General features: G+C 44.1%; 1 protein-coding gene across 1 annotated transcript in view; it reads left to right on the top strand.

The window, feature by feature from the left end:
• Positions 1-9,643: 9,643 nt before the first annotated feature.
• Positions 9,644-13,918, top strand: part of LOC139667153 (B-cell lymphoma/leukemia 11B-like) — a gene marked incomplete at its 3' end in the record, with an annotated part of 11,957 nt that continues 7,682 nt past the window's right edge. Inside the window, exon 1 of the mRNA XM_071546572.1 lies at positions 9,644-10,510. Within this exon, the coding sequence (XP_071402673.1) occupies positions 10,456-10,510 (55 nt within the window). The remainder of the gene's footprint in view (positions 10,511-13,918) is intronic.

Below are 13,918 nucleotides of genomic sequence, written 5' to 3'. Positions count from 1 at the left end.
GCTAAAATTCTGGGGAAACACTGAATACTTGTCATTTTTTTGGCATGAAAATTGAGAAATTTAAAGATATTGAACATTGCCATAAAATAGTCATTTTATTGGCAGCGTCAATGCAAAAATACAGAACCTTCCTTCCTTGTAGAATCTATAGTGAGGTGCCTTGAAGGTCCTCTGGTGACCCAATGCTCTCTGTGTGTGTGTGTGTGTGTGTGTGTGTGTGTGTGTGCACGTGTGTGCGTACATGTGTGTGTGCAGTACATCATAGTGATGGATAGGCTAAGCTCCATCTCTTGCTGCTGCCCCAACACAGGAGTCAGCCGCAGTTCAGCCTGATAAGAGCTGAACCTCGGCTTCATTTACATAGAATAACAGGGAGTGCCGGGGAGGGGGGGGGGCTGTTTATGTATGTGTTGTCTAACATTTTGACAGCTACGTTTCTTCTAATATTGATTATTTTAATTTTAATTGAGGGCAATGTTCTTTTTTTCCCCATCTTAACTTCATCCCAGAGAAGAGTCACGGACGGCTTCGTTTACATGGAATAATACTGCTGTGTGTTTGTCTGGGTGCTTCCACTGTGACTCACTTCAGGACACAATTACATTATGGACACAATTGTATTATGTTATTATGTTAGAAGTTTCCTGAACTTAGCTCAAAAATCCTGCAATGCAAACACAAGGATTTAAACTTAAACACATGAACACAAATCTGTTACAAGTTTTGGGCCTGCTCATAGCTTTGAACAAGCTAGAGATACTCTAATTTCCAATGCTCCCACGGTGACCCCAAATGCCACATCACACACAAGGTTTGGCATATCTTCTTCACATACCTTAACAACTGTTTTCCATCATTAAAACATATTAAGCGCTATTGAAATGTGAGGAAAAACCCGCTCCTTCCTCATCTAACGCCCAATGAAAATCTGTCGAAAATCTGACGATAATACGGGATAAAACCATGTGATTTGGCCCTGTATATTCAGTGTATTTGTTTTTTTTCCGCCAAAGTACAAAGTGCTGGGTTAGACAGCCACAAGTCATGTTAGCGCTGGAAAAAAAAAAGGACATGAGAGCTTCTTTTAAACAAAAGCATGGGCTTGGATCGCCACCGCGGGGTTTAGGACGAGCGGCTGAGGACGGAGCTAATTGTGGTGAATGCAGAGCTTTGGCAGCGCTGGGTTCCTCTATCAGATGCCAGCTTTTATTTGTGTGTGTGTGTGTGTTTGTGTGTGTGTGTGTGTGTGTGTGTGTGTGTTTTGGGCCATGCATTCCCTCACTCGTTTGTTTGCTCGTTCCCTCCTTCCTCCAGGGAGTCCAGTGGAAGTAGGCCTGCCATCCGGCTGCCAAGCAAACCCGATTTAGTCACACTCGGCTGCCATTTTTCTTCGGCAAAAACAATCGCGTTTGGCCCGGTGGCCGGTGGCTGGTGGCCGGTGGCCGGCCGTCTCTGGTGCTCTGGGACCCTAAACGGATCCAGCAGGACAACCTGGTTTAGATCTCATTTAGCCTGCAGGCCGCACAGCGCTGCCCATTGCCTGCTTGACACTGAACTGTAAAGGGTTGGAGGTTTCGGTGTTTTGGTTGTGTGTGTGTATATACAGTATGTGTCATTGTATGAAGATGAAACACTGGCAGGGTTAATATGTATCATTCATGTAGCTTCCAAAGCCAAAGCACAGATTTCTGTTGTTACTGCTAATTTTAGCCATGTCAGCTTTTCGATTTTTGTCTTATCTCTCCTGTCAATGGGCGATGAAATGGTGAGAATTCATGAATTTGTATTCAGTGATGTGGTGGTAAATGTAACAGTGGTAAACAACGACCTCCACTTGGTGATCATCATAAGGCAAACGACAGCTAATATGGAGATATATCAACATTTTCAGAAAAGCATTCACTGATGATTATTTTTCCTGAACAGACCCAGGCACATGAATTTACCTTATGAAGTTACTTTAGAAAGATTTATGTCAGCCTATAAAAGGTGGTCAACTCTATTGAATGAATAAAAAGGTGGGTAAACTGGATGGGTTTCTGTGGGTTTTCCCCTCCGCTACATCACTGATTGTGAAGCTAACAGCAAGAGCGACTGCTAGCAACAGAGTTAGCTGCAGCTCGCTTTTACTTGGATAGCTGTATAAAAAACACAATATTCAACATTTTAGGTTTAAATACACACATCAATACACACTAGTGTCCATATGCACAGGAAACCTCAGCGTGGCAAACAGCACACAATTCACAAAAGTGCTCTTAAGACAGATATTAAGAAGTTAGCTAGGAAGAAATTTGAGCGAGTTAGAAGGCATTTCAGTGCAATTTCCCAATATTTGCTCAAGGCTAGTTTCATTTCTTACAAACTCTTGCTTTCTTACTTAGGAACTTCTCAAATGTAGCCTACCTATCAACCGCAATGTAAACAAGCATAAAAGGACCGGAAATCTATTTTCTGTAATTTAAATAAGCTGTTTGACAACATTAATGCACTCTCTCTGCTAGCTACAGCAATATCACCTTTGTTGGTTTGGAATTTTAAATCCACTCACACAACCTTTAAGAAAGAAATGTTGACGGTATAAACAGTGTCATCTAGAAAAGAATTATTCACGGTGGCTATATTTATGGTTTACTTAAATAGGTGGCTTTAAGGAAAAAGCTCAGACATTGGTTGCCTTTTGGCTAAAGGCCTAAGTGTCGGTCTAATTTGCTAACCTCTTTTCATGAGACTACCACCAAATAAAATTACTGACAAGCTAAGCTAACGATATAATGTTAACCTTAAGTAAATACAACTGCTAATACTTTGAAATGCCTATTTAATTGTCTAAAATGCGTATTTAATTGAATAAAGAGGAACCGCAACAATTAAGACAAGTGGACGGTTAGCTTAAAGTTAAGAACGTTTTTTTAGAACAAATCTGAGGACTTCTGTCAAGAATCTCATGTTTTACTTGTAAGTTTTCTACTTAAGCAAGTTAAGAAAGTACTTAGCAATTATTTTGATGGATATCAACTTTTCTTAACATGTTTGCTAAGACTGAAGTTACAAAAAAAAAGCTCTTTAGAGCATTGTTTTCCTAAGAAGGTTTTGTGGATCCAGCCCCAGGTTTCTCTTAGTAGAAAAACTCACATTGACGCATCGGAGGGCCGGCCTGCTCATCTATAGTCTCTAATTGAAGGCAAAGCTAATTAGGACGCTACACTTTGAGTTCAAAACACATCCTTTTTTCTTGTTTCCTCTCTCTGCCTCATTATATGAGACTCTCCGAATAATGACCAACATATACATTAACCACCGCTATAATTGTGGTGGAATTAATTATTCTGAAAATAAGTCTCTTTGAAAACAGAGAAGGAAAAGGGAGAGTGCGAGGGAGTAAGTGGTCTTGATGAAGTGAGAGTATGTGTGTGTTTGTGTCTGTGTGTGTGTGTGTGTGTGTGTGTGTGTGTGTGTGTGTTGGTAATGAGAGCTCCGTGCGGCTGCCTCGCGACGTGTTAACTCGCTCTAAATAAATCTATGATTAGCATTTTCCCTTTAAAAGGAATAATTTCAACTTTGATATCCGTAATTGTGCTTAAGGGCTTCTCCGCTCCTCCGCTAGCCCTCAAACGCTCGCTCTCCAACCCATGCAGAGACTATCATAGCAGCATTTTATTCACTTAAAACTCGCCCCATTCAAATCCCCCCCCCCCCCCCCCCCAGTCTGTAATGAGTGTCACCGAAAATGCTACTTTTTAATGAAATATTAGAACACCCCCAAAGCGAATATTATCCCAGGTATGTAATGTGTTCAAATGGAGCTAATATATATTCATGTGAGTTAAGATAGCAGACAGCCCCTTATGCAGAGATGCAGAACACACAGCGGCTCAGGCGATGGGAGCGATCAATCATCTTTAATACTGACTTTCAAACGGACTCGGACAGACGCACCCGGAATAGAAAAGTCTGCCGTTCCACTGGAGACGCGGGCCCTTTCTGTACGTACACACACACACACAAATAATACAAGGAGGTGTACACACACAATCACTCACTCACACTCACACAGAGGGGTCTTGGTATTTTGCATGTGGCAGTGGCCAACCAATAGAGGGTGGTGTTGCATTGCGGGTCCAGGTAGTAGAGGGTCATCCTTTTCATACCAAGTGGAAGCGACACACACACACACACACACATACCTGCCTTTCTCATCTGCTTTGCATTGCTGACTGGATAAAGAAGAAAACGACCCCTGTAATGGATGATACTGACATCAAGACTTGATGGTTGCTGCTAAAGGGAGAAGGGGAAGGGGGGCATTCTAGTTATGGGGCCTTGCAATGTAAAATGTAGCTGGTACACCGTGAGTTTGAATCTGGCCTGCTTCATCCCTTTGCCCCTTTCCTCTCCATCTCCCTGTTGAACTAAGTCAAGCAGAAACGCCACCAAAATCAGACGATTTAAAGGTGCCATATGATTCCGTTTTCATGATTTTGTTTTTAAATATATTATGGCTCAGGATGAGTATAATGTTCTTCATGATGTTTTGCACAAGATGTAATTTGGTTAAAAGTGTATTTATTGAACGAATTTCAAGCCTCAAGGATCAATAACAGCAGCTCCTCTAATTCAAATGAGGTAAACCTGCTGAGTGGAGGCTTTCCAGTTCAAATGCTGCAAACTGATTGGAAGGATTTTAGTAATAGTTTAGCGAAGGGAGCCAATCAGGACCGAGTCCAGCTGCGATGCGTTTACTAGAGTTAGTCTAAACTGTCTGTTTTTAACTGCAACGCAACTTTAAATTTAACCGCCCAAACAAAATCAAATTTTTACAATGCCTACATAAAACATCTTTGATCATGTATGTATATGAATAGAGGAAAATTTGAATTCCCATAACAAGTCTTCTTTAACGCTGTGAACTTGCAGTGCAGACTTTTATTTTTTTTTTCTCTGCACATCATGCTTTATCCCCCAGCCTGCAGCTGAACACATAAACATCAATATTAGCGGTTCGGTGGTGAACAGTTGTTCGGAAAGTGATCTTAAAACTCTAAAGGACACCTCCACGTCCCTCTAATTAAAACTTAACCGCCCAGCCGAGGCGTCGGGGGGGGGGGGGGGGGGGGGGAGGCTTATTTAGCATTAACATAAAAACCAACAGCCGCGTATATATATATGCAAATGAAGGGAGGGCAAAAGCAGGGACGTTGGGAGCCGTCCGCCATAACTCACGCTGATGGTCTTTAGCGAGAAATCGCCTTCGAAAAAAAACTCCCCAATAAGGAGGTGGAAATGATGCACCTGTCGCCCATCTGACTAATGAGCCAATCGGATCGCAAGGACAGGAGCTCCCGATGATCCCGACTGCTGAGGAATTCGAAAATAAACACCGTCAAGAGTTCAACGAGGTAGCGTTAAGCCGCGAAAAACATTTGGAACTACAGTCGTGTCCGTAACCGCGGACATTTCAGAAGTAGTTCTTAACCGTCAGTTGGGGGTCATAACATTTGCCAAGTTCACTATAGAGACCTCAGAACTGATGATGATGATGATGATGATGATGATGACGATGTGAAGATGTACCGATGTCTTCGGGGACGAGGCATGCCTTGTGTTTTCGCGGATTGAACACGGCGGATGAAGAGCGACAATGAAGACGGCTTCCTCTTTCCCTCCGTCCACCGAGCCGCCTCGAAGCAGCTTTAATCCCATATCTTTGTATAAAAAATAAAAAAAACCACACAAAACCCCCCCCAAAAAAACAAAAAAAATCACTGGCACTGACTCGCGCCTTAAAAAAAAAACGACAATGATTTACATTTCAACGTTAACGCTCTCTGTCGGCTGGTATTGTGGCAAAAAGTGGCGAATATATCCCTCCCGAATGAAAGTGGGTGTTCTGTTATGCGCGTGACAAAAGGCGTTTGGACGAACCTGCCATCCTCCCCTTTTTTCTTGTAAATGAGCATGGGAAATCTATTTACGTTCCTCCTACTGGTGGAGACGAGAGAGAGAGAGAGAGAGAGAGAGAGAGAGAGAGAGAGTGGGTTTTCGGGGCTTTACTGGAGAGACAGAAGCCCGAGCGGCGTTCCAGGACTTGCCGAGAGACGAAGCCCGTGCGGAGAGAGATCTAGAGGAGAAAAAAAAAAAAAAAGGGAGAGATGGGGGATGCGAAGCGGCGGCACTCGAGGGCAATTCCGGGGGAAAAAGAAGAAGTGTTTTGCGAGAAGTCCAAACAAAAAGAAACGAAAGAAAAAGAAAAGACACAAGCCGGATGGAGTGCGTACGAAAAAGGGAGAAGGCGAGATGATCCGCCAGCTTCTAATCTAGGTGTGTGTTGGTGTGTGTGTGTGTATGGGGAAGGGGTGGGGGGGGGGGGGTGTTTGGGTCCTTCAGCAAGGGAGGGATAAACCACCCCCCCCCCCACCGAAGGCCCTGGATCCCCCTCAAAACCCCCAACCACCTCAGATGGGTACCTCTGAAAGGGAGACGGATATAGACGCCAACGGATGAATGCACCGACAAAAGGGACGGAAGTGCGTACTCGCTCTTGCAGAAGAAGAAGAAGAGGAGGAGGAAGAGGACGGAGAAGATGAAGAAGAAGAAAAAGAAGAAGAAGAAGAGGGAGGGGAAGGAGGAGTGTTCCTGGAAGTTCGAACTTCGAACGCTCGGAGGTTCCTCTAAGTTGGGTTTTTTTTATCGTAGAGACGCAACTCTCTGCCAGTTCCTCTATGAAGCCATACAGTCACTCTCTCCTTTCTATATGATAAACAGATTGTCTCTCTCTCTTTCTCTCTCTCTCTCTCTGTCACACACACACACACACACACACACACTCCCACTTTCTATATGATAACCATAGTCTCTCTCTCTCTCTCTCAATCTCACTTTGTATACAACCATAGTCTTTCTCTTCTAGTTTTGATATAATAATCAGTCTCTCTCTCTTTCTGTTTCTATCACTGTAGTTTCTCTCTCTCTCTCTCCCTGTTTCTATGTAATAACATAATCTATCTCTCTGTTTCTGTACAATAAGTCTCTCTCTCTCTCTGTTTCTATATAAAATCATAGTCTCTCTCTCCCACTTTCGATATAACCGCAATCTCTTTCTCTCTCTCTGTGTGTGTGTGTGTGTTTCTATACAGCTAGTCTCTCTCTGTTTCTGTATAAAATCATAGTCTCTCTCCCACTTTCTATATAACTGTAATCTCTCTCTCTCTCTCTCTCTCTCTCTCTCTCTCTCCCTCTGTTTCTATATAAAATCATAGTCTCCCTCTCCCACTTTCGATATAACCGCAATCTCTTTCTCTCTCTCTCTCTCTCTCTGTGTGTGTGTGTTTCTATACAACTAGTCTCTCTGTTTCTGTATAAAATCAGTCTCTCTCTCTCTCCCACTTTCTATATAACTGTAATCTCTCTCTCTCTCTGTCTCTCTCTGTTTCTATATGACTATAGTCTCTCTCTTTCTCCCTTTTCCTATATGAAATCATTCTCTCTCTGTCCCCGTCTTTATATGAAGCCATAGTCTCTCTCTCTGTCTCTCTCTCTCCCTGTTTCTATATAAAATCATACTCTCTCTCTCACACTTTCGATATAACCGCAATCTCTTTCTCTCTCTCTCTCTGTGTGTGTGTGTGTGTGTTTCTATACAACTAGTCTCTTTCTGTTTCTGTATAAAATCATAGTCTCTCTCTCCCACTTCCTATATAACTGTAATCTCGCTCTCTGTCTCTCTCTGTTTCTATATGACTATAGTCTCTCTTTCTCCCTTTTCCTATATGAAATCATTCTCTCGCTGTCCCCGTCTTTACTTGAAACCATAGTCTCTCTCTCTCTCTGTCTCTCTCTCTCCCTCAATCACCTAATTTTGCCTTTTGTTTTGCCACTGTCTCATCCTCCTCCCCCGCGGGGCTGCGCGGGGATGGAAATCAGACGCTCCCCGCGTTCCTCCCTTCCAGCAGTGTGTGTGTGTGTGTGTGTGTGTTGGGGTCGTCAGTCAGCTCCCAGTATAAAGAGACGCTGGTTTCTGCCACCAACCAGTTCTCCATCATCGGCCCACAGCCGCACAGCCCAAACTCTGCTGAGTGGCTCTGTACACAAGTGTCTACTCACACACACACACACACACACACACACACACACACACACACACAGATTTCTTGGGTTTGTCTTGTCTTTTTGAATTCAGCTTTTTGAATACTTTTGATTTGAGTTTTCATTTAATTTTGATTGGTGAGTTGATTCATAATGTGCAATATTCCCACACTGCTAATATCCAGAATCCAATTTTCACCCTAAAATGCATTCTAGAAGCAACTGTTTTCATCTGGCAATTTGGGAAAAGATAAAGTCAAATTGTCACTATAAGGCCACCGACCTGCCCTATTAATAAAACATGACGTTCTCCCGTTTAACGTCTATTTTGATCCATGTGTGTCATCTCTCTGACATGCCTATCACTTTGCCTACTAACCGGATGTAATTAATTATACCTTAATATGATCAAAATTAAAATCAAAGCGATTCATCTATACGCACACATAAACTTTAAAAGGATACAAGTTATTATTAAATGATACGAGTTTTTTCAAATGATTTGCTCGATTCTATATGAATGAAGCCACGCTTAAGACCCCGGTGAGCGCGCGCTTATTCCGGTAACTAGGCCACGACGCATCAATCTGACCAAGAGTGTGTGAATCTGTCGCTTTATTCCCACCGATAAAAATACACACCGGCTTCCAGGAAAACTGGGGGATTTAATGACACATAACACAACGAAAAGCCTGGTAAATTATAAGCTTATGGCAGCGGGGGGGCGGGGGAAGAAATATGGATTTAATCAGAAATCAGAAAATCAGATGATTGATCTGCCACCGCGTTCATTCGGTGGGAGTTCAGCCGGGCGGTGGGTGTTCACAGGTCGAATATGGAAAATGGCAAAAGTCAATTAATGTAATTGATGGGAAGTTTGGGTGGATATTTAGAAGTAACTGAACAATATGGCAGGCCTGAAACCGCGGATAAGACAGTGTCACCTTCTAAAATATGAATGAGCCTTAATTTAAACATAATGTTATCATCTTAAAAATTGACGCACGCCGCCTTGCCAATGAGAACGGTGTATAAACTCCATATAATTAGGCCTTTCATGCAACTACATATAAGTATAAGTGCCATTCACAAATCAACACAGTGCTTTGCAAAATTGTCCAGTAGCCCCGGTGCTACGGCAAGCCCGTCAGGTCAACATTTAACTGAAATAAATCACATTTTCACACTGACGGGTTCACCGATAGAAAAAAAAAATGACTTGAGCGGCTTTGGCCACTGCTGCCGCCGCGCACGTGTGTGTGTGTGTGTGTGTGTGTGTGTGTGTGTGCTCTGTGTGTGTGTGTGTGTGTGTGTGTGTGTGTGTGAAAGCCACCACTAGTCGCCCCCAGTGCTCTTCAGTCTCCACTCTCCTTCTCACCGCAGACTGAACGTCACGTCCGCACTTGAACTTGAGTTTTCTCCCATTGTAGAAGCCAGAGAGCCGCACAGAGCCGCGCAGAGCCGCACCGAGCCGCACCGAGCCGCACAGAGCCGCCACAGAGCCGCGCAGCCCGGGGGATGCGGGACTCTGCAGCTTCACAAAAGAAGAGAAAAACGGAGGTGGCAGTCCGTCCTCCACCGTGGGGGCTTTGACTTGAAGAGTTGAAGTAACCCGCCCGCCTGGCTGGCACTGCCAGTGCAGCAGAAGAAGTGCCCACCACTTGGCGACACCCCCGAGAAGAAGTGCCGAGAAGCAAAATTGGATTCATATATATATATTTTTTTTTTTATACAATTTCAGCCGTTAATTGGGTGTCCTTTCAACCCCGCTCTTGGCTTTTTGGTTTTTCTTTTTAATAATAGAGAGGGATCCGCGGTGTCCAGCGTGGCCGGAGAGTGGACACAGGTACTGACTGACCATCAGGAGGTGACCACCGACCTCTCCTTCTTCTTCTTCTTCTTCTTCTTCTCCTTCTCCTCTCCCCATCCACTCGGACAGCTCCTCGCCCCGCTCCTCTCCCGCTCCTCCTGACAGATGGTGTGAGAGCGGCAGAGGCAGAGCCGGACTATCCTCCCCCCCCCACCCTCCAACCCTCCCTCGCCTCCCTCGCCCCGCACGACGACGCAAGGAGGGCGCGCGGCAGCACCACTTTTTGGCCACCGCAGCTCCGACGACGACGAGCGCCGGCCGCCCAGCGCTGCGCCACGGCCGGTCACCGCAGAGCGCAGGACCCCCGGCTGCCCGGTGGTGGTGGTGGTGGTGGAGGAGGAGGAGAGCCAGCGGAGGGGAGACTCCCGGCCGCGGTTTCAGGCCAGTTTTTTTGGGGGGCCAGTTAGTGGCCAGTTTTTGGGGCCAGTTTGGGGACCGAGGAGGAGAGCCGACCCTTCCAGCGCCGCTCTCCGGGCGATGCCAGTGTAAATGCCAGGGCGATGTCCCGACGCAAGCAGGGGAACCCGCAGCACCTGTCCCAGAGAGAAATAACACGTAAGTATACATGCAAAAGAAAAAAAAAAGAAAAATTCACCATTACAGCACAGGATTGCCTTCCTTTTTTTTTGGTCTTTCTGAGAAGTTTCAGCGGATTTTTCCGGGATGATTGGTGCGTAAAATGGATATTTCAGACTTGGAACAGAAAGAGAAACTTTGCAGAAGTCCCTTACGAAGGCCATTCTCTCCCCTCTGATACATTTATAAAATTAGACCCAGGTCCTTTAGGTATTTGGTCTTATAAATATAGGCTACCTCTTATAAATAGGCTACTTTTATTTGAGCGAATTTAGAGTTAAAGTGAATGAAGTCTTGTGCTGTGTGTTTGGATACAGACTTTTAAAAGCGGCTGATCCGTCCTCATTTAGAAACATGAAGTATTAATACTTTGTTGAGACATGACTTTTTTTTAATTTATTTTTTGGGGAGATGCGACTTTTGCTTTTAATTAGATTGCTGGCAATTTTCGGCTGAATTTGTACCGTAGAGTAAGAGAGGAATCTAATTTTTAAGCAACTCATTGGGGTTTATATTACTGCCATTCGTGTTAACTTGATCTATTATATTCATACGAGCTCGACACAAAGGAGAAGAAAGCCACAAATCGTCCAGAGCATAATATTTAATTTGAGCAAAAATCTTTTCATATTTCTTTTTATAAAATAGGCCGATACGTGCTTTTAATGCAACAACCAACTATTAAACGTACGGATTGCTTTACCAACAGCCGCAAAGGAAAAAAAATATCATAACTCATATTAAATGTAGAAATGTTACAAAGCGTTTCTTCTTACCCGTTCTTTAAAGTTGAGCTGCCCCAGGTTTAATAGGACTCTAGTGTGTGTGTGTGTGTGTTTGTGCTTTATTTATTTCTAATTTATTAAATTGCAACTTTTTCCCCTGCAGGTTATTGAATTATGATTAGACACGTTATTGAGACAGTCAGCCACTCTCTGTTCAGTCGAATTAGTTTATTATGACTTGCACCGACCTGTGCACGGTGTTTTCCCTGCTATATAGACGCGAGCTTACTTTCCCCCCTCGGTTGTAATATTAATGATATGCTTTTGGATTATTTAATAACCTTTGCATGCTTTGACTGCTCCAAAAAAAAAAAAAAAAAAAAAAAAAAATTGCAACGGTTTCCCTGCACGGCCCTTTCCATTCAGACTAACGGCATTTGAAGGCGACATACTTTAACACAGAGGTGCGATTAATATTATCTTTCTGTTCTTGGCTGCGGAATGAAGGGAAAGTGACAGGACAGCCAGTCGAACACAGAAAGATGAACTTTTTTTGCTCATATCGTCAAGCATGAATTATTTTCCTCTTTTTTTTTTTTTTTTTTTTTCAAATTTGAATCAAATAATTAAATCCTCTGAGAACACTTTGTGAATCAACTTCCCAGCGATGAAACGAGTTTTCTCCTGGCCTCAGATCAGTTTCTCCAGCTGATGTGGCTGCAGTGTGTTAGTCAGTATGGACCTTCACTATAGTTCTGCATCATGAGCCTCTCTCTCTCTGTGTCGAACTCTACCTAGACTCCACAAAATATGAGGGACACTTAACTGATGAGGTGAATCCAGGTAGAAGCCACGATCCCTTATTGATTTCTCTTATTATATCTGCCCCAATCACAAAGGAGGAGATGGAGAGAAAGAGTCAGAGAGGGGATTTCGAAGCTTCTGAGGCAACTGAGATGTGGATTGTGCAACTCAATATCAGGAAGATGCCCCCCCTTCATATTTTCTACATCCACTCTATATTCATTCCTGCACTTTCCCCCACAGCTAAAGCTCAGTTAGAGAGTTAGAGAGGCTTGTCTTGAGTCAGATCGCTGTGTGTGTATTTTGGGATTTTTTTCCGGTGCCTTTGAATGCAACGCGTGTATTTACAGCCTGTTACTGTACTGTACGGGGTTCAAGCGGTAGGTTTAGGCCACGCTGCCTGAGAGCCTCCTCTGCTTGCGAGGGCCTCGTACTACCAACCCACACACACACACACGCACACACACACACACACACACACACACACTCCTGAAGACGAGATGCCCGATCACCTCATGCCTCAAGAGTAGACGTTTGATCGCTTAGCAGAGCTACAGCTTCTGTCTGTATGGGTGTGTATGTATATATTTGAGTGTGTGTGTGTGTGTGTGTGTGTGTGTGTGTGTAATAGGCCTACAGCTTGTACTCAGTTACCTTTATAAATGGGTCACATTCTCCAGGCTGCATGCCTTTTATTAGTGAAGAGCAACACACTAACAGACAGGAAAGGAAGGAACAAGAGAGCATAATGATAGAGGTTAAAAAAATGAAAATACCTCCTCTATCTACTGTAAAAAAGGCTGCTTTACACTGGCTCTGTGTGTGTGTGTGAGTGTGTGTGTGTGAGAGTGTGTGTGTGTGTGTCGTCTCCACAGAGCAGAGTCTATCTGTCTGTCTGTCTGATTTATCGCCATTCAGTCCCACAGGCTGCAGTAAGGCGCTGTACATTCCATAATTTATGTGTAAGAGATGCTCTCGGATTTAGTATGCTTGAGTACACACACACACACACACACACACACACACAGACAAAGACATATGCAAATGCACACATGTGAATCTCCTGTCACACACACACACACACACACACACACACACACGCGGCGCCGGGGCGAAATCCGCATAATTCTCCATGCGCTGTTAGGTCATAAAATCCGTCTGACCTCGGCCTCGGTTATTTTTTCATTTTGGATTTCGGGGGCACGGGAGTCATCTATCGCGGTGATCCTCAACCTTTTTCCCCATCGAGGACCCCTAAGTTTAGTCCACATTAGACCCCCGTTTGATGCGATTTTCTCTCTCGGACCCAAATCGGAGAATATATTCATCGCTAGATATGATTTTGCCCAGAATTCCGCTTCTATCTGTATTGTAGGTAGAGAGATAACAGAGGAAACTATGATCAAAACAGTTATTCTTCTACATTCTCTAATTGCGTTCACTTCTTGTAAATAGAAATAATGCTGAAGTTTAAGAATTCATCAATTTGCTGGGGACCCCCCTGGAACCCCCTCAAGGACCCCCCGGTGGTCCCCGGACCCCGCGTTGGGAACCACCGCTCTATTTGTTCGTGTTAAGGCTTCTGCTCCACCTATCTTATCTCTCAGTGTGTTTTTTCCTGTTTAGGGGGGGGGTGGTGTGTAGGAAAGGTGTAACTGTAACTCTGTGTGTGTGTGTGTGTTGCTTGTCGAGGCCCTCCGCCACACAGCCACACACTCCACACCTGAATGCGGAAAACATACGAAAGGGGGGGGGGGGGGCATCTTCCTGATTTTGTGAGTTGCGCAATCCACATCTCAGTTGGCCTTCTCTCCGTCTCCTCCCTTTTGCGATTGGTCTAGATTTAATAAGGGAAATC

Source organism: Centroberyx affinis, unplaced genomic scaffold (genome assembly GCF_046629955.1).
Source record: "Centroberyx affinis isolate AG114_WGS23_722 - 3 ecotype Tasmania unplaced genomic scaffold, CSIRO-AGI_Caff_v1 ptg005324l_1, whole genome shotgun sequence".
Taxonomy (NCBI): domain Eukaryota; kingdom Metazoa; phylum Chordata; class Actinopteri; order Beryciformes; family Berycidae; genus Centroberyx; species Centroberyx affinis.
The sequence above is the reverse complement of the archived record's forward strand: the minus strand, read 5'-3'. Positions and strand labels throughout refer to the sequence as shown.